At 45.0% G+C, this 24168-nt stretch overlaps 1 protein-coding gene across 2 annotated transcripts; it reads right to left on the bottom strand.

Annotated features, from left to right (window-relative positions):
- Positions 1-2893: 2893 nt before the first annotated feature.
- Positions 2894-16806, bottom strand: MEFV (MEFV innate immuity regulator, pyrin). Of its 2 annotated transcripts, none has more exons than XM_041748947.1 (10): positions 16508-16806; positions 12934-13770; positions 10901-11280; positions 10373-10468; positions 7098-7328; positions 6693-6715; positions 4732-4847; positions 4503-4535; positions 4119-4151; positions 2894-3955 (listed from the first exon to the last, which is right to left on the bottom strand). In XM_041748947.1, the coding sequence occupies exons 1-10, from the start codon at positions 16782-16784 to the stop codon at positions 3402-3404; spliced, it is 2580 nt and encodes an 859-aa protein (XP_041604881.1). In that variant the 5' UTR covers positions 16785-16806; the 3' UTR covers positions 2894-3401. The 2 variants fall into 2 exon arrangements, with proteins under 2 accessions (XP_041604881.1, XP_041604882.1); XM_041748948.1 differs by having other exon boundaries at positions 10937-11280.
- Between the last annotated feature and the right edge of the window lie 7362 nt (positions 16807-24168).

The following is a 24168-nucleotide window of genomic DNA, read 5'->3' as shown; positions in this document are numbered from 1 at the left end:
GAAGTGGGCTGCCTTTCGCACCGGAAGATCTTCGAGAGGCCTCGGCTGTTTCTGGCACAGCCTCGAGGGTGGGTCGAAGGTCCGATTGGCCGTGAGTGGGCGGCAGGTTAGGGTCCATGCATGGTTCTGGGTCCTGTCACAGCTGTCACTTCGCTAGGGGCGGCTCGTCAGTCAGAACCGGGCAACCCCCTCCCCGCTTGCCAGCTTCTACCCTGCGATTTGAACAGGCCATCCTGTGTTCTTTTTTTTCTGACGCTAATTATAGGTAACTCGTTTAGCCGTGGTTTATTTATTTATTTATTTAGCCGTGGTTTAAAATATATTACAGATTAATGTCACAACTGCACGGTACAACAGAAGTTTTTCTAAAAATAAAGAACACTTGTTTTTGCATTCATCAAAAACCAAAGCAAACAATAAAACAAAACAAAACAAAACAAACAAAAAAAACAAAACCTCCCTCAATCAAAGCAGCATGGTTTGAGCTAGAGGTAAGTAGAACAATAGAAAAGAGTAAAAGCGTCAAAGTTGATCTGAATGTATGGAACCCATATGAAAGGGTAGCATTTCAACTTGGTGTAAAATAGATGATGCTAGCAAAAATTATCCATTCTTCTGGAAAGAAAGACTCGTGTCCTCATACTATATACAAAAGATGGAATTAAAAGAACACAATTAAAAGAATTAAAAGAACATTAATTAAATGTGGAGGCAAAACAACTGAAATGCCTTGAAGTAAGATACAGTCCTGTATAACTGTATTTTTAAGAAAACTAAAGAAAAAAAAAAAACCAAACCCAAAAAACCAAAAAACCAGTAATAGGGACGCCTGGGTGGCTCAGCGGTTGAGCATGCCTGCCTTTCCCTCAAGAGCGTGATGGGGGTCCTGGGATCGAGTCCCACATGGGGCTCCCTGCATGGAGCCTGCTTCTCCCTCTGCCTGTGTCTCTACCTCTATCTCTCCCTCTCATAAATTAATACATACATACATACATACATACTTTTAAAAAAACCCAATAATAATAAACAAGTAATAGAATGGAAAATAATTGTAAAAGAAAGACCACATAAAGAATTATACATTTCCAACTTACAGAAAGCTCCGGCCAACTGACAAAAGACAAAGGCAAAGGCTATGAAGTCATGAAAACGAAACTATCATTAACATTTCAAAAGATAAAAAAATACCATTAAAAAACGGGGGGCCCCTGGGGGGCAGAGTGGGTTAATCGTCTGCCTTTGGCTCAGGTCATGATCTCAGGGTCTTGGGATCAAGCCTCATCTCAGGCTCCCTGCTCAGTGGAGTGTTTGCTTCACTCTCCTCCCTGTCTGTGTTCTCTCTTGGTATCTCTCTCAAGTAAGTAAAATCTAAAAAAACCCCAAAAGCTTTAAAAAAAAAAAGGCATTTGAAAATATGCATCACCATGTTGGAAACAGTTTGTTAGTCTCTCAAAATATTATCACAGAATTACTACGGTGTAGCAGTTCCATTCCTAGGCATAAACTCAAGAAAAGTGAAAACATATGTCCATACCACACCTATATGTGAATAGCAGCAGTATTTGTAATGGCTGAAAAGAAACAATCTTTACGTCTATTAACTGATGATTGGCTAAACACGAATGTATATTCATATAACATGATTATTCAGCAATAGCAATGAGTACTAATACATGCTGCAATGTGGACGGACCACAAAAACTTTACGTCAAGTGAAAGAAGCCAGTCACAGAAGGCCACATTTTGTATGATTCTACGTACATGAAATGTCTGGAATAAGCAAATCCATAGAGACAAAAAGTAGGGTAGTAGTTGCCAGGGGCTGAGGGTATGGAGAGTGGCAGATGATTGCCAGTGGATGCAGGGCTTGTTTTTGGGGTGATGAAAATGATCTGAATTTAGTGGTGATGTTTGTACACATTGTGAATATACTAAAACTCAATTATACACTTTATTTTATTTTTTTTTTAATTATACACTTTAAAAGGGTGAATTTTATGGTTTGTGAATTATATCTCAATAAAGAATACACCAGACGGGGAAATTTTCATCTTACAAATGTTTAGTATCTAAAATATTTATCAAGAAGTACTACAGACAACTGAAGTTCAATATCTAGATTCTACATAACAAGTAGTCAAAGGAGCTGTGCTATTTCTGTAGAATGAAGCAAAAGTTCGAAGTCCACGTGGAAAATTCACAGTGTCACTAACAGATAATGAAATAAACTAAAACAGGCAAAACTCCATTTCATCTCTAATGAATGAGCACAAATTTTCAAATGACAAAAACTTTGCTTTGGGCATGAAACATTATTTAATCTTGAAGGATTGTATGGCCAACTATAGCAAGTGTTATCAAATAGTTCACATTCTGGAGCCATTTTAGGAATAATAGAAAAAAATGTGTATAGGCAGTAATGGAAAGAATACAGGAAGCTGTTCATGGGAAGGGTATAGCAAGAGAGAATTGGGAACAGCTAAGCAAATAGAGCCCATGAACTCTATCAGAGTATGGACTATGTGCACAGAACAAAGCTCCATGAAGAAATCAGGGCCTGTGTTTTCTGGTCACAATCATGGAAAACTTGGATCCAGTCTAGGCTCTAGTGTGAAGATGGAAAGATGAGTTGGGGTGGAGGGGTTTGGAATCTAATCTTCATTTGATTATTTTTTTCCCTCTTACATCCTTTCTCTTTATATCTCTGTAAATGGGGTATCTGTGAAATAGAACAGATTTTCAGGTACAGATCAGGACAGAATTTTTTAAAAATCTGACACTCGGAATATGTGTCAAATATTTTCCCACAATAGCAGCTCCATCTTTTTCATGTTCAGTAGGGAAATGGGATCTCACAATGATTGACTAAGTAACAGATTGAATGCAGACTAAGTGCAATTATGACCAAGTTTTCTAATTGATTTATTTATGAGGCCTAGCCAATTCTCTTAAGATCCATAGTTCATTAATCCAGGTACAAAAAGAGAACAAACTAGTCAACTTGTTTTATCTCAGCTTTCCAACTCCTCACGAAAGAAGAGAACAGAATGAAGGGACACATCCTTGCCACAGAGTTCTGAGGGAAAATGAGGGTAAGATCTCTGCCTTAGGGGCATCTTAGGGTGCTAATTCATACAAGGATTCATTAAGCAACAGCTATGTACTTCCTCCTCTGAGGTGTCATCAGTACATGTGTTCTCTTCACCTTTGGCTTACCAGTATTTGTGTACCTAGTTTATTTCTGCTACCATTCCATAGGCTCTTTGGACACAGGAACTCTTTTCATAATTCGTTATATTATACCCACAGCAGCTGGAACCCAGTGGGCATTGAATAATGACAGTTGAGTGTACAGATCCAAGATTCAAGGCTGGGAGCCAGAAGAGAGATATAAAGGGCATTCAGTGAGGTTCCTGGTCACCCACTGGACAGATGGTCAGAGGATCCATGTTCTTCCCTCCATCATGTGTTCCAGGGCTGAAGATCGGCTGGAGGGGCTCAGAGGAAGAGAAGCCAGTGAATGCGTAGATGAGGGATTTGTTTGTTACGTTGTAAAAGGAAATGTCTCCAGCCTTATAGTCCAGGAAGATGCCCACACGTTTGGGAGGTTCCCTTAATTGCAGGCGTGTTGGGGGAATGGTGGACACCTGGTACTCACTCCGCTTCATCATTATCACCACCCAGTAGCCATTGTCAGGTGACAGAGTCATGCTCCCTTTCCTGCTCATGGATGCTTTGCAGATGCCCAGGATCCACCCTGTCTTGTTTCCCACCTCTACTTCCCAGTAATGGCGGCCAGAGAAGAAGCTTGGAAGGCCTAGGGCAATGATGCAACTATCAAATCTTTCTGGATTGTCAGGCAGACGATTCCGCTTGTTTCCAAGTCTCACACTCTTCAGGTTATTTGAGAAGATGAGATTGGGGTGGGCGGTTTCTGCATCCAGAATCACATTAGCTGCAGAAAGAATTAGAATACCTAGCTGGGGGTCCATGGGCAACATACCTACAGGGTTCTCCCCATCTCCAAGACACTTGGAGGGACAGTCTTCTTGAATGCACTGGAGGTCAGCATAGGGACTCAGCAGGTAAAGTACACTTGCCTTAGTCTGGGCACTTACCGGCATGTGCCTGAGCACAGATGAGTTCTGGAACTACAGAGAGAAAGAAGATGGGGGAAAAAACCTAAGTATTTCAATTCAGAGAGGTTAAATCTACCCTGGTCACCACAACAAGGAAAGACAAGAACCCCCACCCCAACTCAGGACCTTGCTTCCTCTGCTTGGATTAACCCCATTCCTCCTAGACCCTGGGGCCTGCCTTGAAGACTCTGTGGTCTGATGAGTTGACCCAGGGAACAAGTCCAGCAGAGAGCCTATGGAAGCTTTTTTTTTTTGACTTTGTTGCAGGTGTTTTTCTCTTTTCTAAATAATGTCCAGAAATCAACAGCATAGGGAATATCACAGTAACCCCCGGCAAGCACATTATTCCATCACCATACTCACCATTGAAGATATCTATTTCTGAACACAGCATTTCTAAAAGAAGAAAGGGAGCTTGAGTTAGGTTCCCCAGGTAGAGACAGATCAGAAAGAGGCTGAAGGCAGCATTAGAAAGGCCATGGGAGATGGAGAAGGGATGTCAGAGGGTTCTGGACCACAAGGATCTCAGGGAGGAGGTGAGCCTCCTGGGAAGGAGGGAAGTGCCTCCCATTTCCCCCCCAAGCCCACCTACCTGAGAGGTACTTCATGCTCTTCTCTACAAACTCTGATTTCCGGTAGAACAACTGGATCTTTTTTTCCACCTCTAGGGGAGTGTTCCACAGCTTAGGAACAGTCACCATCTTGACCCTAGAGACAAAAGACTGTTGGCCAGAGAGGGCTGGTGCATAGGGGTAGCTCAAGTTCCCATGAGATGGCAATAAAGTGCAGCCTCTACAGGAACACCCAGCCCACCTGGACTTTGCAATGAAGGTCTTCCCTGGACTCTGAGTTTTAAACACTGGTTCTCAACTTTGGCCACAGATTGGCATCACCTGAAGAGTTTTAAAAACCACTGACATAAAAACCACAGTGGGTTTTACTAAAAGCCTTATAATGGTGTGATATTGAAATGTCCATCCCAGAATTATCTATGTCAAATTAATTACACTTCTTTAGTACTTTTCTGTTGAGATAAACATGATAAGAAATAAGAAAAAAATACGATGAGATATGACTCATTAGAATGGTATCAGCATTTTGAAGAAATCAGAATGACGGGTATTAGCAAGGATGTGGGAAAACCCTTGTGCATGGGTGGCAGGAATGTAAAATGGTGCAGACACTGTAGAAAATAATATAGTGGTTCCTCAAAAAACTAAGCATAGAATTACCATATGACACATCAATTCCACTTCTAGGTATATACTCAAAAAAATTGAAAGCAGAGACTCAAACAGATATATGTACAGCAATATTCACAGCAGCATTATTCACAATAGCCAACAGGTGGAAACAACTCAAGTGTCCATTGATGGATGAAGGGATAAACAAATTGTGGTATGTATACACAATGGAATATTATTCAGCCTTACATAAGAATGAAATTCTGACACATTGTACAATGTGAATGAACCTTGATGACATTATGCTAAGTGAGATAAGCCAGACACAAAAGCACAAATACTGTATGATTCCACTTATGTGAAGCAGTTAGAGTAGTCAAATCCGTAAAGACAGAATGTAGAACGGTGGTTGCCAGGGGCTGAGTGAGGGAACAATGGGGAGTTATGTTTTAATAGTATGGCGTTTCCATTTGGGAAGATGAAAAAGTGCTGGAGACAAAGGTGGTGTTGATTGCACAATAAGACAAATGTACTTAATGCCACTGAACAGCACATTTAAAAATGGTTGTGGATACACCTGAGTGGTTCAATGGTTGAATGTCTGCCTTTGACTCAGGGCATGATCCTGGGGTCCGAGATTGAGTCCCACATCAGGCTCCCTGCATGGAGCCTGCTTCTCCCTCTGCCTGTGTCTCTGCCTCTCTCTCTCTCTCTCTCTCTTTCTCTCTCTCTCTCTCTCTCTCTGTGTCTCAAATAAATAAATAAATAAATAAATAAATAACTTAAAAAATAAAAATGGTTAGAGTGGTAAATTCCATGTTATATGTATTTTCCCACCAGAAAAGAGGAAAAGACCAAAAAACTTATGCCAGGGTCACACTTTTGAAGATTTGGATTTAATTTGTGTGCCAAGGCCTGGAGGTTAGGATTTTGTAAAGCTCCGGAGTGATTGTAATGTCCAGCCTCCTCCCTCCCCTCCCCTTCCTTCCCCTGTCTGGGGTTAGAGCATCACGACTCCTAGAAAATACTTCCCTCCCTGAGACCATAAGCACTGTGGCCTCAGGGAGGGAGGCACTTCCGCAGGAACAGTATTCTTGAGGCAAAATTGGCGATCTTTAGGGAGGTTTCTTAGGAACCATCATTAGCATGATAGGCTGTGTTCATTCTTTCCAGTCTTCAGCCCATGCTGTCCCTCCTGACCACACTCCCATTTTCCCTACACAAATCCAGAGAGGCCTTAGGAGCTGCAGGAGATGGGAGGAACCCAGAAGGAGTCAGACCCGGGGTTGGGAGCATCTCCGTCCTAGGAATGCTTCCCCCACAGCTTCCTGCAGGATACCCAAGGTAACACGAAGGGATCTCTCAGTACCTGTGCAGGGTGACTCCGATGTCCTAGGAGAGAAAAGAAGGAAGCTCCCCGTTACCAGTCTCCTAGGGGCTGCGCTGACTCCTGGTCTTTCCTTCTGGGCTCATATCCCCAGGTTGTCAGCAAAACGGGGGCACCTCTCCCCCGTTCTAATTCTCATCACCCAAAGTGGAAGCCTGGTGGAGCTTACAATAGAACTGCACCCAAACCCTGCTTGTTTCTTCTGGGAGATGCCAGGGGATCCCTTGAAAACTGGGCCACCCTGGACTCCTGAGAGCTCATCAAAGGGATCTGGGCACCAGACCCTTGTCTTGTACTGACTTGAGCAGAGCTAATGGCAGTGCTGGGAGCTCATGACATCCTACTGGGGACAGTGGGAGGGGGAAAGCCAGGCCCAGCCACACTCACCTGCATGAGCTCCCACTCTGGCTGGCATTGCTTGGCCTCCAGCTCTCCAATTAGCTCGTCGAGGAGGGCAATGTCTCTGGACACTTGGGTGCTATACGTCTCCCTGACCTGGCCAATGGTCCGGTTCAGATCTTCAAATGAGGCCACAAAGAACTTCTCTTGCTGCTCCAGAATATGGTACAGTTGCTCTATTTGGTGCTGGATTCTCTGCTTCTGGGTTTCAGTTTGTTTCTGGGGAACAAAAAAGTGTAGGGGTCTGTGCAGTGTGCTGGATGTGTATGCCCAGGGGATCCCCAGAAGCCCACTTCCTGGAGGCGAATAAGAAGCATGCTTCCTCAGCTTCTTGGAGGCCTGGATTTCAGAGCAGTAGGCAAAATGGGCCAGAACCTTCCAGAACAGACTGAGGGTGGCCAGGGCTGGCTCTTGTAAAATGCCCTAAAACCTAGTGTTCTGGGTTGATTTGTATCCCCTCCAAGATTTATGTTAAAGTCCTAACCTAGTACCTAAAGAATATGATCTTATTGGAAATAGCATCATTACAGATATAATTAGTTTAGATGAAGTCATGGTGAAGTGGGCCACTGGAATGGGGATGTTGGGACACAGACACAGGAAAGAAACACAAGGGAAAGATGACATCTACAAGCTGAGAAGGGAGGCCTGGAAGACATCTCTCCTTCATGGCCCTCAGAAGGAACAGTCCTGCTGACACCTTGATTGTAGACTTCTGGCCTGCAGAACTGTGAAAGACTATATTTCTGTGGTTTAAGCCATTCAATCTGTGGGGCTCTGTTATGGCAGCCACAGGACACTAGGATACCTGGTATCACATTTTCCCTGCCTTGAAGGTCAGTGTGAGGATAGCATATGCCTGGGGCTGTAAGTGGATAAGGTTATGACCACCAAGTGTCCAGGAAGGAGACTTCTCTCCACCCTGCTGCCAAAGTGCTGGCAGGCATAAGGGCCTCAGTGTAGCTCTGAATGGAGGCAGTCAATCCATTAATGTGAATGTAGGTGAACTTGACTTCTACTACAACTGCACATAGGTCAGCCATCTGGCCCATGTTCTATCTCGCTTTTCCTCCTCATGACTAGAGAGTTTTGAGGAAAGGTGAAGTGGCTCTAAGGGAACCTTCTCATTCCTCCATGGAGGGAGAAGCCCTTTTGGATCTTCCTTCTTTCTTTTCTTTCTTTTTTTTTTTTAAGATTTCATTTATTTATTCATGAGAGACACAGAGAGAGAGAGAGAGAGGCAGAGACACAGGCAGAGGGAGAAGCAGACTCCCTGCGGGGAGCCCGATGTGGGACTTGATCCTGGGACTCCGGGATCATGACCTGAGCCAAAGGCAGAGGCTACCACCCAGGCGTTCCCCTTTTGGATCTTCTAAGACTGGACATAAGTAGTGTCATCATTTTAATCTCTTTAGTCCTTTTTAAAAATTTTAATTAATTAATTAATTTTTAAAAAAACACCCAGGCTTTTTAAAAAAGATTTTATTTATTTAGGGATCCCTGGGTGGCGCAGCGGTTTAGCGCCTGCCTTTGGCCCAGGGCGCGATCCTGGAGACCCGGGATCAAATCCCATGTCGGGCTCCCGGTGCATGGAGACTGCTTCTCCCTCTGCCTGTGTCTCTGCCTCTCTCTCTCTCTCTCTGTGTGACTATCATAAATAAATACAAAAAAAAGATTTTATTTATTTATTCATGATAGACATAGAGAGAGAGAGAGAGAGAGAGAGAGAGAGAGAGAGAGGCAGAGACACAGGCAGAGGGAGAAGCAGGCTTCATGCAGGGAGCCTGACGCGGGACTTGACCCTGGGATCCCAGGATCATGCCGTGGACCAAAGGCAGGTGTTAAACCACTGAGCCCCCCCCAGGGATCCCCCCAATTTTTATTTAAGTAATCTGTGCAGCCATTGTGGGGTTGAACTCACAACCCTGAGATCAAGAGTTTCATGCTCTCTGGCTGAGGCAGCCAGGCACCCCATTCTTCCACACTTATTTTAGTGTCATTGTGCTGTAAAGAAAAGTTTCCCCTCCCTCTTCCATATGATACACACACACACACACACACACACACACACACACACACACATATATTTAACTATTGAAAGAAGGAAGAAGAGCAGAAGTTTTGAAAACAGCATCATTTTCCTCAGGAGCTCGTGTCACTGTGAGCATTTTAAGGGAAGACCAGATCTTGTCTCCCTGACTTTCCCTGTGGCCCAGGCTTCTGTCTCACCTTCATGGCAGGGGGCATCTCTGACCTCTGCTTCACCCACAAGTTCCAAGCCACCTGGGATCATAGGAAAGGGTTGTTTGTTTGTTTGTTTGTTTGTTTGTTTTAGAAAGAATGGGAGCTGGTGAGTGGGCAAAGTGGTGAGGGGAAGGGCAGAGAGAGAGGGAGAGAGAGAAATCTTAAGCAGACCCCACACCCAGTGTGGAGCCAAACTCGAGGCTCAATCTCATGACCTTGAGACCATTATCTGACCTGGAATTAAGAGCTGGACTCTTAGCTGACTGATCCCCGCCGCCAGGCACCCTGGAAAAGTGGTTTTCTTTTACTACATACACTTCATGAGTTTCCCAAAAGTTAAACACCTGGGCCAATGCCATACCCGCCCCCATTCCTGCCCTTTCTTATCTTTGTCTGTTTCCCATTGTGGTGTGAGAGATGGAATCCAGCCAACAGAAATGGGTCAGACAAATTAAGACACTTTGGGATAGGTGAATTTGCCTGCAGGGAAAATGGAAGTGATTTACATGTCCAGGTTTAACAGAAGAAGGCCAATAAGTGTATTTATTGAAATCTGTGGCATCACAAAATAATAGTTTTAAAGAAAATCTCTAACTATTTGAATTTTTAAAATCCATGTTTTTTTAAAAAATAAAATGGACAACAATTATAAAGATGATACAGTGGAGTATTTAAAATGGAAAAATCTCTCCTCCCATTTCCCCAATCCCATCTCTCAGCAACAACCACTGTTGTGGCGTTAATTTCTCTAAACCATTTTGTGGTGAATATGAAAGCACAGGCTCCTTGGAAATTTCCCTCCTATGCTGCAGTTGGGTCTCTCCAGGAACAAGCTCATCCTTGGATTCCTGTTACCTCTCTGCCCCTTTTAGAGCAGGAGATTCTAAATATGTGATAAGTTCTGCTTCCCTATGAACCAGATCATAATTTGGAGACCTTCTGCTCACTTTTGGTCCCCTCTCTCCTTTTGCAGGGGGGAACTCAGGCAAGGACTGGACACAGAACACTCCTGGCCTTACCAGAAATTTCGCAGTCTTCTTATCTCCCTGAGATCTCTGCTCCTCCCCAGATTTTCTCAACTCCTTCACATACTCCAGCTGCTTTTGAATTTTCACCTGGAAAAGGGCACTTGTTAAAGCCTAAACTTGGCTTCTGCCATCCTTAGTTGGTGACAACTCTAGAGGGAAAAAAATCTGCCTTATGGAGTAAAGCTGAGGGTGCTGTAGCCAAGTGCACAGGGAGGATGCCCAGGAAAGAAGAATGAATCCATCATACCAAGGGAAGCAGATCCAAGAGGCGGTGAGAAAGAGATTCTTAATGACATGTGGGCACCTGGATTCAGCCATACCTGAAGCTAGTGCCCTTGGATCTTAGCTACATGAACCAATAAATTTCATCTTTGCTGGTCTGGTTTGTATTATATTTTTGCCAGTTACAGCCCAAGAATGCTGCCTAATGCACCAACATCCCAGCGTTGTTGGGAAAATAAAGTAGCTACTGGCTACTTTAAAAAGCTCCCCCCCCCCCCCCCGCCAAAGAAGCCCTACCTTGTATTCAAGGGCAGCTTCCTCAATAGGGCGTACCCGGTGGCCTCGGTGTTCCTGACTCAGACTACAGATGAGGCAGATAGGCTCCCTGTCGTCCTCGCAGAAGAGCAGCTGGACCTGCTTCATGTGTCGCTCACACTGTGGCAGGGACCTGGGGCTCAAGATAGCCATCTGCAGGTCCTCCTTCTGCTGGACGTCTCCAGAGTTCTTTACAGGCAGTGAGGCCTGGCTTGAGAGGCAGCTGGGTGAGTATCTGCCTGAGGTCTTGAGATCCTCAGAACCAATGGCAGGTCTGTAGGAATCATGCACATAGGTGTCATCAGCTGGATCTCCTTCCTGGGCACGGCCAAGGGGATACATGGCCTCATCCTGTGGCTTTCCTGGGGATATGACAGCAGAAAAATTTGAGTGACAAATCCAAAATGTAATGAAGGTGTGCTACAAGACACAGCAGAGAGAGCTATCTCGTGTCTGGGACATGAGGTCCTGGTCAGGCTGTGGCCACTTCTAGCTTGTCCTCCCCTGACTTCACTCCAGCAGGCAGCGAACCACCCAGTGGAAGTGAGGGCTAAGGGCTAGACCTCATGGAAGTCCTGAGACTTGGAATTCCTGGATACTTCTCCTAAAGAAAGGCCTTTTTGTTACAAATCCTATCCCTTCCTCCTGCACATACACGAACCTAGCAGGTGATATAAAGGCAGTGAGATGTTCTGACTAGTGTTTGCTTTACCACTTAAAACCACCCAGGCTGAAAATAAAATAAAATAAAATAAAATAAATATGTAAAAAAAAACCACCCAGGCTGCTCATGACCCAAGTGGAAGCTCCCGAGTACATAACCTAACCTCTAGCAGAGTCCCTGGAACATAATAAGGATTTGAGAAGTGTGTGTTGAATGAAAGAACGAATGGGACTTCTCCTCACTTCCAGGTTCAGGAAGAACTAAATGGAAGTAAGAAAAGAGACTTGGCTTTTTAAGGCTGAAGGGTATAACCTACCATGATGACAAACAGCTATGACTAGCTGTGCCCCAAGACCATAACACAACTTAAAAAAGCAGAAATGACAGGAGGTACAAGAAGAAACAGAAGCACACTCAATCCATTAGAACCCTCCCACCTTCTCTCACAAGGTCCCAGGAATTCGTATCATAGCTGTGAGACTGTGAGAGGCCCTCCTAGTAACCATTATTCCCTCCTCTTGTGATAGAATTGATTGCAGCCTATCAATTGATGGCTTCTCCCTCCCCCCCCCAAAAAAACCCCACAGCATTTTTTGCAGTTAGATGTGGCTACTGACTACATTCTGGCCAAAGGGATATAAATGAAGGCATCATGAGCGGCTTCTAGAAACTTCTGGAAACCTTCCCTAAATGATAGTCTTCTCCTTTGTCCTTCTATCCCACTGCTTGGAATAAGGATGCCACCATCTAAGACCATGAGTTTGAGAGCAAACTTTGTGGAGCAGAAAAACAGTAAGAGCCTGGGTTCCTGGCCCATGGAGTATCACATCTGTTCTGGACCATCAGTGTGTTACTTATGTGAAGGAGAAACAAACTTCTATCTTGTTTCAGTTAGCATTATTTTGGTGTTTCTGTCATCCACAACCCAACATAATCCTAATTTCTGCCTCCTTAGTAAAAGAGATTTAGGATTTTAGCCAACAGCTCTCCTCCCTGCCCGGGGAGGTGAATGGCAGGGTCCCACGGGTTCATTGTGAGAAGAGGGTATTTTTACCCAATCTTTCCCAGAGGCTCAGACTGAGGTCCATGAATTCCTTGGAATTCTAAAGGATTTCAGAGTGTCTAAGAACTAACTGAACTTTGATGCAACATTTTATGAAGATGTGCATACATGCATCTTTTTCAGGATTCACAGCCTACCTCATATTCTCAAAGTGTTGGGGATCTTGGGGGGCACTCAGGGATCTGGTGACATAAACACAGTGGAGATAAAAGGCTTGTGAGGGAACACCTGCACAGGTCACCATGCCTAAGGATGCCAGGTCTTCTGAGTTCCGGGGTCCTTCCTTACCTGAAGAAGGAGGGACTTCTGGACCTGAAGGCTGATGGAGCTCACCACCTGCCACCTCCCTCGAGGTCTCAGGGGGTTCTTGACCCTCAATTCCACTTTTCTTTGAAGGCCCTGTAGATTCTGGATGCTCACAGGTTGTCCTGCCTTTGGACAATGATACATTGGAAAGTGTATTCCTGAATGCTCCTTCCTTTGGGATCATGGAATGTTCTGGATTCCTGGAGCCTTTCTCTGGAGCCACAGTAGCACCTACATCCAGAGTGGCCACTTCACTGCGGGTGGCTGCTGAGTCTGTATGATCACTTCTCATTTTCTCTTGAGACAGAAGAGTTTCTGGATTGAGGAGTTCTCTCTCTCTTGAAAAAATGGTGAATTCAAGACTTCTGGGTCGCCTCTGTCCTGATGATAAACGTTCTTCAGGTATCTTGGATTTTACTCTTCCCAGGGACCCAGTAAGTGACCCAGAGGAGAGTCCTTGGAGCCTTCCTAAGGAGCTGGCATTCCTGCGTAGATGGTCAGTAGGACTCCCCTTCTCCCCCTGCAGCTTGCCAGGGAATGGGCTTCTCCTGGAGGACGAACTGAGGCTCCTGGCCCCTGGCTTACCCAGCACATCCAGGCACTCTGAGCTCTTTTGATCTCTCCGTCTGCTCTGAGGCTTCTTCTGGGATCCCTTTCCAGCCTCATGCTGGTTGGCTGGCAGGCTGACAGCCCCATCACCACTTTGCCGCTGTCTCTCACCTTCCAGGCCATCTGATATCTTCAAGCCCTTGGACTTATTCTCCCCAAAGGAACAAGACATTGCTGAACTGTCTGTGCCACTTTCTTGTATCAGATACTCTGCAAAGACAACAGGATGCAAAGGCATTAGAATGTGCAGGGCTCAGGGCCAGGGGTTGGGAGAAGGAAGAGAAGGGAAAAATCACCTCAGAAATTACAAAAGTTCAGGGACGCCTGGATGACTCAGTGGTTGAGCATCTGCCTTTGGCTCAGGGCATGATGGGGGATCGAGTCCCACATGGGGCTCCCTGCTCTGCCTCTCTCTCTGTCTCTCATGAATAAATAAATACAATCTTAAAACAAAAAATAAATTACAGAAGTTCAGAATGTTCTAGGCAATGACAGTCAATTACCATTAAGTAAGAGAATACTAATTATTTGCTATATATTTCCCAAATAGTACTTTTCAGAGTTCTTTGGCATGAGAACTTGTTTTCAGTATAAAGTCCTACATGATATTCTTAGTTCGTTTTTTTTTTAAATTTTTTAAAAAAATTTATTTATGATAGTCACAGAGAGAGAGAGAGGCAGAGACACAGGCAGAGGGAGAAGCAGGCTCCATGCACCGGGAGCCCGACGTGGGACTCGATTCCGGGTCTCCAGGATCGCGCCCCGGGGCCAAAGGCAGGCGCCAAACCGCTGCGCCACCCAGGGTTCCCCTTAGTTCGTAAAATAGATAAAAACTCTAGTTTACTGGTATAAATGTGGGTGTGATTATGATGTACAAAATTCACTTATAAAATTAATTAATAAAGAAGAATTATATTTGGCACAAAAATTTGAAAACAGGATTTGAAGGACAGTTAAAACTTTAGAAACTAATTTACTTCTGTTTTATTCTTTGGTTTCATGATGTGAAGAAAATCCTAACATACAGATAAGTAAGTGTAAATGGTGATTTTTTTGAAAAAGATTTTATCTATTTATTCATGAGAGACACAGAGGGAGAGAGAGAGAGAGAGAAGCAGAGACACAGGCAGAGGGAGAAGCAGGCTCCACTCAGGGAGCCCAACACGGGACTCGATCCTGGGACTCGATCCTGGGACTCGATCCTGGGACTCCAGGACGACGCCCTGGGACTCCAGGACGACGCCCTGGGCCAAAGGCAGGCGCCAAACCGCCGAGCCACCCAGGAATCCCCTGATTTTTCTTTCTTAAACCAAGCTTGCTTGGAAGTTTCAGGATACAGTTTCATTAAATAGAAATGACAAAGGCTTAATTTCAAGGTCTGTGTAAAAGGAGTTTAAGCACAAATTATCACCCTGGTGGCCTCTAGAATTTCAAAATTTGATGAATGACACATTTTAACAAATTTGTTGGGTAAATTAGAAAAATTAATAAAATTTGAATTAAGTATTTTAAAAAAGATTTTATTTATTTATTCATGAGAGATGCAGAGAGAGAGAGAGAGAGGCAGAGACAGGCAGAGGGAGAAGCAGGCTCCATGTGGGGAACCCAACGTGGGACTTGATCCCAGGACTCCAGGATCACGCCCCGAGCTAAAGGGAGGTGCTAAACCGCTGAGCCACCAGAGATCCCCTTATATATTTGTTAACATTCTAAAGAATTCCTGAAATATCTTCTTCAGCTATAACTTGCAAACCCTACTCTAGTAAGGAAATGAAGCACCCATAATCAGTGCCTTAAATTTTAGTAGAAGAGGCTCTTATTAAATTGCTTCAGAGATATTTAAAACACTTTAAAAAACTTTGCTGTTGCGAACACTTTACTTCCTAGGAAAAGGCAAGTTCCCCAAGCTGTCTCTAGAATTAATGAAAAGCCCTAAATATGCTAATAACCAGGTTTTAAAATATGAAAATTAACTTTAAAAATTCTACTCATCAAATTACACTGGACTCAGATTATGGTTTAGTCCGTCACTCTTCCAAAGAGTAGAGAACTTTTATGTTATTTAAACATTTCTACTTCTGAAAAACACATGGAAAATATTTCTAATGTGTCCTTAAAGTCTTTAGAAGTAAAGAAATACTTAAACACTAGCCAATGTTTTTTAAGCCTATCATGTATTTGGTCCTCCCCAAAATCTTAAAAAAAAAAAAAGTCTTTAGAAGCAAAAAATTCAATAGACCACATTCACTGATCACAGTGTGATGAAATAAGGAAGTTACAACAAAACAGGAATAGAAGAACAAGGAGGAGGAGAAGGAAGGAAAACAAGGAAAGAGAAAAGATAAAGGAAGGAAAAGAATTGAGAATTTTAGAATACCTTTGTGACATGTGTCAGAGAAGAGCTCAAAACTGAAATTAGGTAGATTTCAATGTGAGGATGACTTGACCCTGCTGATATGGGCAGTTAGCAAGCATTTTTTTTTCTTTTCTGAAGATACTGGTGGGTACATAGGAGTTAAGCACAATGAAGTTAAGGACCCTCTAAGATCAGGCATCTAGTTCCTGCCTCTCCTGATTCTTTTTTTTTTCTTTTAAAGATTTATTTACTCATGAGAGACACAGAGAGCTGCCTCTCCTGATTCTGCCCTGCAGTCAATCTCAGCCTTTCTCCTCCTTACTTTTATTATTTATTTATTTATTTATTTATTACTTTTTTTTTTTTTTTAAGCCATTGGGAGCCTTAGCTATACTAACCCAGATCCAAAGACCTTAGTGGCAGAAAGGACTTGGTCAGTCAGTGTCACTGGAGTCATAGTAGACCTGGGACTCCTAAGCTTCAAGTCACAACATACTGGTCTAAGCACAAATTCCCTCTTGCACCTTGTACCCCACCCCATGAACAGCCAGCAGTTGCATTGGGAAAGGAAGGGGCATGGGACCTGCTTACCTGGGCCAATCGCTTTGTCAAGCTCCTCTGCCAGGAGGTTCTGGTTGATGGCCCTCAGGACTTGCAGCGTCAGCCGCACGGCATTCTCTTCCCCATAGTGGTTGATCATCAGATTGGCCAGCTTCACTGGCTTGGCATTCTGGACCTGGCCCCGGGGTATCCGGGAGTGATCCTTCTCCACGCTGGTGTTCTGCAGCTTAAACTTGAACTTCTCAAAGTCATTGGGCAGCAGCTCCTCCAGGGAGTCCAGCAGATGATCACTGGGGGTTTTGATCATGGTGTTGACCAGGAGAGGCTGGAGCCAGTAGTCTGAAACAGCCTCTGTCTTGGAACCCAGAGGGTGGGTAAAAAGAAGCCACTTGTGAAATAGCGGAAAAGCACAGGAAATGCTCTCTGCACTCTGGCAAGAACTGAGCTATGAGTGTCATCGTTTGTTTGTTTCCAGTGATGACTCTTGTGTTCTCTTTCTCACAGATTTGGAGGCCTTCACAGCTAGGAGGGTTCAAGGCCTTGCCAGCCATGTGTTCCTATAGTGCCCCAGCCCTCACCTTCCCATACTGGCCTGTAGAGCAGTGCGTAAATATGTGAGGGAGGGGCTGGGGCTGGATTCCAGGGTCTCGATCCTGGGAAGGCACTCAGATGCCTCTGTCTCTCTTTCTCCCGGGATATGGGTGTGGGGAGCAGGAACAAAGCCCCTGGTCCCATGCTGCAGAGGACCATAATGAGAGTCAGTTTCTTTGACCAATCGTTTTCCTCCAAACTCAGGATTTTATGGACCTTCCAGAGCAAATGATGAGGGTTGCAGGGGGCAACAAGTGCAGCCCTGCAAGTTTTGCCCTTCTCTGCCCAAGAAGGAGGTGAAGCCGGAGGGCACTGCCAGGCTACCAGCCCTGGCGTCACCCCTGTTGATGTCATTCCAGTTGTCTGGTGCTTTCAGCATCACAAAGGCCTCAAATGCTGTGTATGGAACTGTCATCCTGATTTGTTTGTTCCCTACTCTGCCCTGGCTTCCCAAGAGCATCCCCATGAGGGAGGGTGCTTGTCCATGCACTTTTATTGAACAAGTTTTTTGTTTGTTTGTTTGTTTTTTGTTTTTAAAGTAAGCCCCATGCTCAGTGTGAGGCTTGAACTCAGAACCCCAAGAACAAGGGTCACATGCTCCACTGACTGGGCCAGCCAGGTGCCCCTGAACACATATTTTAGACGCCATGCAAGGATGCTGGAGAAACAAGGGTGAAAAAAGGAATAGGTGTTCTTTGGAGCTCATGTCCTAGTGTGGTCTCCAGAAGTTGCTCCAGAGCTAATGGAAGTGGTACGTGGGGTAAGAGGACTTCTTCCACAATTAACAGCTTCTGTCTTTCTGTATACCCTGATTTTTATCCCCGGCTTTTTTTGTTTTGAAAAAACACTACTTTTAGTTGCCACATCTCTATAGTCTGATTCTGCTAGAACACTTTCACACTTTCCTGCCTTTTAAAATTCTGTCAAGACAATGTTTTTGAAAAGTCCATTCCAAGCAAAATGTCCCTTAATTAATTAAGATTTCCTCATTATTAGACTGAAGGTACTTTCAGGCATCCTCAAGATGTCTCCATTGTAAAAGGACATTTTTTTCTTTGTGACTAGTAAGTGACCTGAGCATGTGGAAACGTCTTGTTCTCCCACAATCTTTCACCTCATGATTTTAGCATTCATTGATAATCCTTTCCGATATCAATTGCTACAATGATACTTGAAAAATGGTGGTATTTCTGTCACTTAGCTGGCATCACTTACGTTTCCTGGCTTAAGCTTTCCGCATTTCTCATGAAGTTTTTGGCTTTGCGGATGTTTTGTCGGTAACACAATGGGGCTTACTCTGTGCCTGGCACAGCTTGCTTTATATCCATTGTCTCCTGATATCTCTGCAGCACCCTTTCAGGGCAAGATTCATCATCCTCACTTACATCCGGGATCAGTGGTTTAGTGACTTGCTCAGTGACTGAGCCAGGATTCAAACTCCTTTTAACCATTTTGGAATATTGCCTACCTGCATGATAATTGATTATTTTACTGTTCCTCACTAACCACAGATGCTTTTATCTTTAATTTATTTTTAATTTTTTTTTTTACAGATGCTCCTTTTAAAGCTGACCAATGAGGCTCAAAACGGGCCACAGGTCACATACAACATTCTGATGCCTGACAGAACAAACAGCACTGTGCCTGACCAGCCTGTGTGTGACCAGCTGGGACCAAGACTTTGATGAGTTCTGCTTGGTTTAATTGATCTTATTGTCCAGTTGGTCCACATACTTCATATTTTACCGAGTACTCAGTCCTTTTGGTTTCTTAGCTGACAGCATCCAGTTTTCTGGATCCTGCTGAGAAAATAACCCTAAACCCAACATACTCCCTAAGAAATGGATGGACCCAAATGCATGCATATTTATGGTACAAATGTAGGATGTGTGATATTCTCAGGTTGCGCTGGAAGAGTATTGACTGAGCATCTCTGGGACCAGGACCTGTGCAAGATTTCAGAAGGCAGTAACACAGCCACCCCACAGGGAACCTCCCTCTCCTGAGACAGAAATGAAATTTGCAATAACATGCTGGATATTTCCTGTTCCTGGGGTTCCTGACCCTGTCTTGACTGGCCAGGGTCCTTTAAGCTGAGGCTAAGACACCCACAACAGAATTTTTTAAAAAGATTTTATTTATTTATTTATGAGAGAGAGAGAGAGAGAGAGAGAGAGAGAGAGAGAAGCAGAGACACAGGCAGAGGGAAAAGCAGGCTCCATGCAGGGAGCCCTGACATGGGACTCGATCCCGGGTCTCCAGGATCATGCCCCGGGCTGAAGGCGGCGCTAAACTGCTGAGCCACCCAGGCTGCCCAGAATTTTTTTTTTAAGATTTTATTTATTTATTCATGAGAGACAGAGAGAGAGAGAGAGAGAGACAGAGAGTGAGAGACAGAGAGAGAGAGAGAGATTGAGAGTCAGAGAAATAGACAGAGGGAGAAGCCGGCTCCTGGCAGGGAGCCCGATGCAGGCCTCAATCCCAGGACTCTGGGATCATGCCCTGAGCCAAAGACAGACGCTCAACCGCTGAGCCACCCAGGCATCGCCCCCACAACAGAATTAAGCAGGAACTGGGGCTTTCCAGTCTATAACAGGATATTTTGCAATTGCAGTGATACCTTTTGCAACAGGGGGCAATTCTAAGGCATAGATTTGTCTTTTTTTTTTTTTTAAGAGAGAGCACATGATCAGGGGTTAGGGGGAAGGAGGGGTAGAGAGAGAGAATCTCAAGCAGACTCCCCACTAGCAGCGCCACATGGGACTTGATCTCACAACCCTGAGATCATGACCCTGAGGTATGACCTGAGCTGAAACCAAGAGTCAACCGTTCAACTCACTGAGCTACCCAGTAGCTCTGAGTCATGGACTTATAAGGTAATGTTTTGACGCCACCGAGGCATTTATGGGTCAAGAGAAGCTGAAAGAGCTTCCATTTTTTGAGGTTCCAGTAGTTTTTTTTTTTTAATGAAGAAATGTAAAAAGACAATTAGACCTTTTGGTATGCCTTTTAAATGTTTGTACAGCTGTAGTGGAGTGTGGATGAAATCTTTCTTGTGCCTCTGTGACAGTATGCGTGCCCTTATTTGGAAACAACATGATGCATCTAAATCCATCCCAGCTGCTGCAAGCAGAGGTATTTCAACCTCTGGTCTTATCCTAAGTAATGTATAGCCCAGACACCCCAACCTTTACTCCATGCCTGGGTTTCACCTTTCTAACTTATTCCATCAGGGTTTCACTTTCTAACACATTCATTTTTGCATCACTTGGAGATTTTTTAATCAACATGTATTGCTTTTATAAAAGGGAAAAAAGATAGTTTTAAAACTTATTTTATAATTTGTTTAGCCTCCAAGAGGATATCAGTCCTGTCCCCAGAACCATCATGATAAAGGAGGTTTATGGTAAATATAGTACATATTGGTTATTGAGAGAGCTGTAGGCAAGATCACAGAAGAATTCTTGTGTTAATATGGAGTTGGAAGTAGTGGATCCCATTGTGACCCAAACTCTTCCTCACCCTCCGGTATATTGACTTTTAAGGGAGAAATCTGAGACTTTGAGAGGCTAATGTCTCACGTTCAAAGTGAATTTCCAGGCAACAAACTTCCCACTGAGAAACATACTTGTAACTGTGCTTTCTGATAGCAAACCAAGTTATGGTGCAACCTCCAACCTTCTGAGGGGGATGGAAACAGGGAGAGGAAGGCAGCTTCCTAGATGGCCTTGACCTGTGGAGGTTGTTCAGTAGTGGTGTTGGTTCCCAGATTGGTTCGCCAACCAGAGTTTCTTTTCCTTTTTTTTAAATAAATTTATTTTTTATTGGTGTTCAATTTGTCAACATACAGAATAACACCCAGTGCTCATCCCATCAAGTGCCCACCTTAGTGCCTGCCACCTAGTCACCCCCACCCCCCGCCCTCCTCCCCTTCCACCACCCCTAGTTTGTTTCCCAGAGTTAGGAGTCTTTCATGTTCTGTCTCCCTTTCTGATATTTCCCACTTATTTTTTCTCCTTTCCCCTTTATTCCCTTTCACTATTTTTTTATATTCCCCAAATGAATGAGACCATATAATGTTTGTCCTTCTCTGATTGACTTATTTCACTTAGCATAATACCCTCCAGTTCCACCCACGTTGAAGCAAATAACCAACCAGAGTTTCATTTGCAATATGGTAAAGCCAAGCAAGAAGCTTTATAAGCTATAAAGTGCTATACTCATTATTTATTCTGACTGTTAAATCTAGATGGAGGGCAAGTGGGTGTTCATGTTATTCTTTTTTTACACGTATTTAAACATTTTATAATTTAAAACATCGAAAAAATGTTCGTTTTACCAATATTTCTAGGGACTCCACTAAGAGGCTGGCACTGGGCATCCAGTCCCTGACCACCAAACATTTACAGGTTAGTGAAGAACACACTTCTCCCTTCCCTTGCACCTTTTCTTTCTTCTCTCTTTTCTTTTTTCTTTTCTTTTCTTTCTTTCTTTTCTTTCTCCCTCCTTTCTTTCTATCTTAGATTTTATTTATTTATTCATGAGAGACAGAGACAGAGAGAGAGAGAGAGAGGCAGAGACACAGACAGAGGGAGAAGCAGGCTCCCTACCCGGATCCCAATCTGGGACTCCATCCTAGGACCCCAGGATCACCACCTGACGCAATGGCAGATGCTCAACCACGGAGCCACCCAGGTGCCCCTTCCTTGCATCCTTTGAGGTTCGGTTTACATAATCTTGTTCCACTGTCACCTCCCCATCCTCATCCCCTACAGAGACGCCCGGGGTGCTTTGGTCATGCCTACCCAGTGAGTTTCCAACATGCACAAAGTGATGAGGGAGAAAAGGGGACTCCAAGATGTACCTGTGTGGTCTGGGCCAGTTACTCCACCTCTCTGAGCTTGTTTCTGTCAAATGGGTGGCTTGGAAATTTCAATGAGATAACGTAGGCAAAAGAGCCTGCACCGTGGGGCAGTGTCAGCTACGTCCGCTGAGGCTCCGGAGCCTGGCGCAGCGCCGGGCTAGTCCTGGGCGGCGCCCTAGGGCGGGACGGCCGTCACCTCCAAGACCCCAGCCGCCGCGCTCGCTTCAGCGCGTGAGGGCACAGAGATCCCCACTCCGCGGGTCCCCTGAGGCGTTCGCTCTGAGGGGAAAAGGCCTGGGCAGGAGGGAGAAGAGAAGCCTGAGGATATAAGGCAAGTGTCGGCTCGGAACCGTACAGGCAGGCACCGGAGGCGAGACCACCCAGCACACGGAGTCGGCTGACGCCGTGGACTCTGCCCCAAGGAGAGAGAGCCCGAGGAGGTGCAACGCGCCCGGGTACCCACACCCCAACACCGCGCAACCGCGGCCTCGGACCCTGGCGTCGAGCCTGTGTGTCGGATGTAGTTAGGAGGACGCCCTAAACTACATCTCCCAGGGGGCCCCGGGACTAGTGGAGCCAATCAGAGGGCGAGTGGGCGGGTTCAGCGTGGCCTTTGTCTCCCAGGGGGCGCTGGGGCCCGGCGCCGCGGTGAGGATGGGCAGCCCCAGCAGCCTATAGGCGAGTCTCCTCAGAGGCGGGGCGGCCGGCGCCGCTGGTATACGGGCACCACGCGGAGAAGGGCAGTCGACGGCACACACGGTGGCGCGAGGTTCGCCGTAGTTGAGTGCCCACGGACCTTCCCCATCCAAAGAGCCTGTAGACCGCGTTCAATCGTGTTCCCCGCAGGTACTTACACCTGTTGCTCTGCGGGGGCGAGGAGGGGCAGGTCTGGCGGCACCTGCCCCAGGGCGCTTGTCGCCAGGCTTACAGAGAGGCGGGTGGTCTCCACTCGCGGCGGGAGCGGTGGAAGGAATTCGGTCGGCCCAAGGCCGGCACCGCCATCTTGTCGGTTTTCAAACACCAGGAACCCTATGGTACTGATTCTTAAACTTCTCTCTATCGCGATTCATTTTTTAAAATTTAGGGAAATTCAATGGGATGGTTTTGTTTAGAAAAACGAAAAAGAAAAAAGCACATGGACCTGTAGTTTCTGTATCATTTCAGGGGATTCATGACTTCCTGAGGTCCGCCTGGGGGAACCTGGCAGGGAGCTCAGGGCCTCCTCACGTTAGTCACGTGCTGCCTGTACTTTTTAAATTGTCTTACATATTTCATCTTTAAGGAAGATTTCTTTTTTTTTTAAGATTTTATTTGTGAGAGACACAGAGAGAAGCAGAGACACAGGCAAAGGGAGAAGCAGGCTCCCAGTGCAGCCTGATGCAGGACTCATCCCACGACTGCGGGATCACGATCTGAGTTTGATGATCTGATGGCAGATACTCAACCACTGAGAGCCACCCCGGCGCCCAAGGAAGATTTCCTTTGATTTTTTTTTTTTTTTTTAATGATAGTCACACACACAGAGAGAGAGAGGCAGAGGGAGAAGCAGGCTCCATGCACCGGGAGCCCGACGCGGGATTCGATCCAGGGTCTCCAGGATCGCGCCCTGGGCCAAAGACAGGCGCTAAACCGCTACGCCACCCAGGGATCCCCAGGAAGATTTCCTTTGATTGCTGCGTACTGCGGGCCGCCGAGTGTGGGAGGAACACCCAGCTAGACGGTTTATCTGTATTTCTAGTCCCAATACTATTTGTTTAAGTCCTTCTCACCAATGCAGCTTTCTAGTCTCAAGTAAACATAATCAGGCTGTATTCGCCTGCTTGGTAGGGTAATGTGCACTTTCTTACTCAGATCCTTGTCACCCTTGTGGAATGTTGTGTGTGGACTGCCACACTTGCCAATTAGTGAGAAACTATAAACAACTTATAAACAACTTATAAGCCTATCACCAGGCTACTGGTTTAGTAAATTTGATCAATCTATGCTATGGACTGTGCTGCATCTAATGTGCAGAGATGGTCAATATGTAACGTAAAAAAAGCATGTTTACAGTACAACGTGACATTATAATCCCACACGTGTAACTAGCAGGAAAGCTATTTTTAAAACTTAAATATCTGAAAGGGAACAAGAATTAATGCAACCGCTAGAGAGTAGAATTAGGGATAGTAGTGGTGCTTTTCACTGTGTCCTCTACACGTTTTTGAGTTTTTCAATGAACATTTAAACATTTTAT

Source organism: Vulpes lagopus, chromosome 3, assembly GCF_018345385.1.
Source record: "Vulpes lagopus strain Blue_001 chromosome 3, ASM1834538v1, whole genome shotgun sequence".
In the NCBI taxonomy this organism is placed as follows: Eukaryota; Metazoa; Chordata; class Mammalia; order Carnivora; family Canidae; genus Vulpes; species Vulpes lagopus.
Note: the sequence above shows the minus strand (reverse complement) of the source record. Positions and strands in the feature narration are given on the sequence as shown.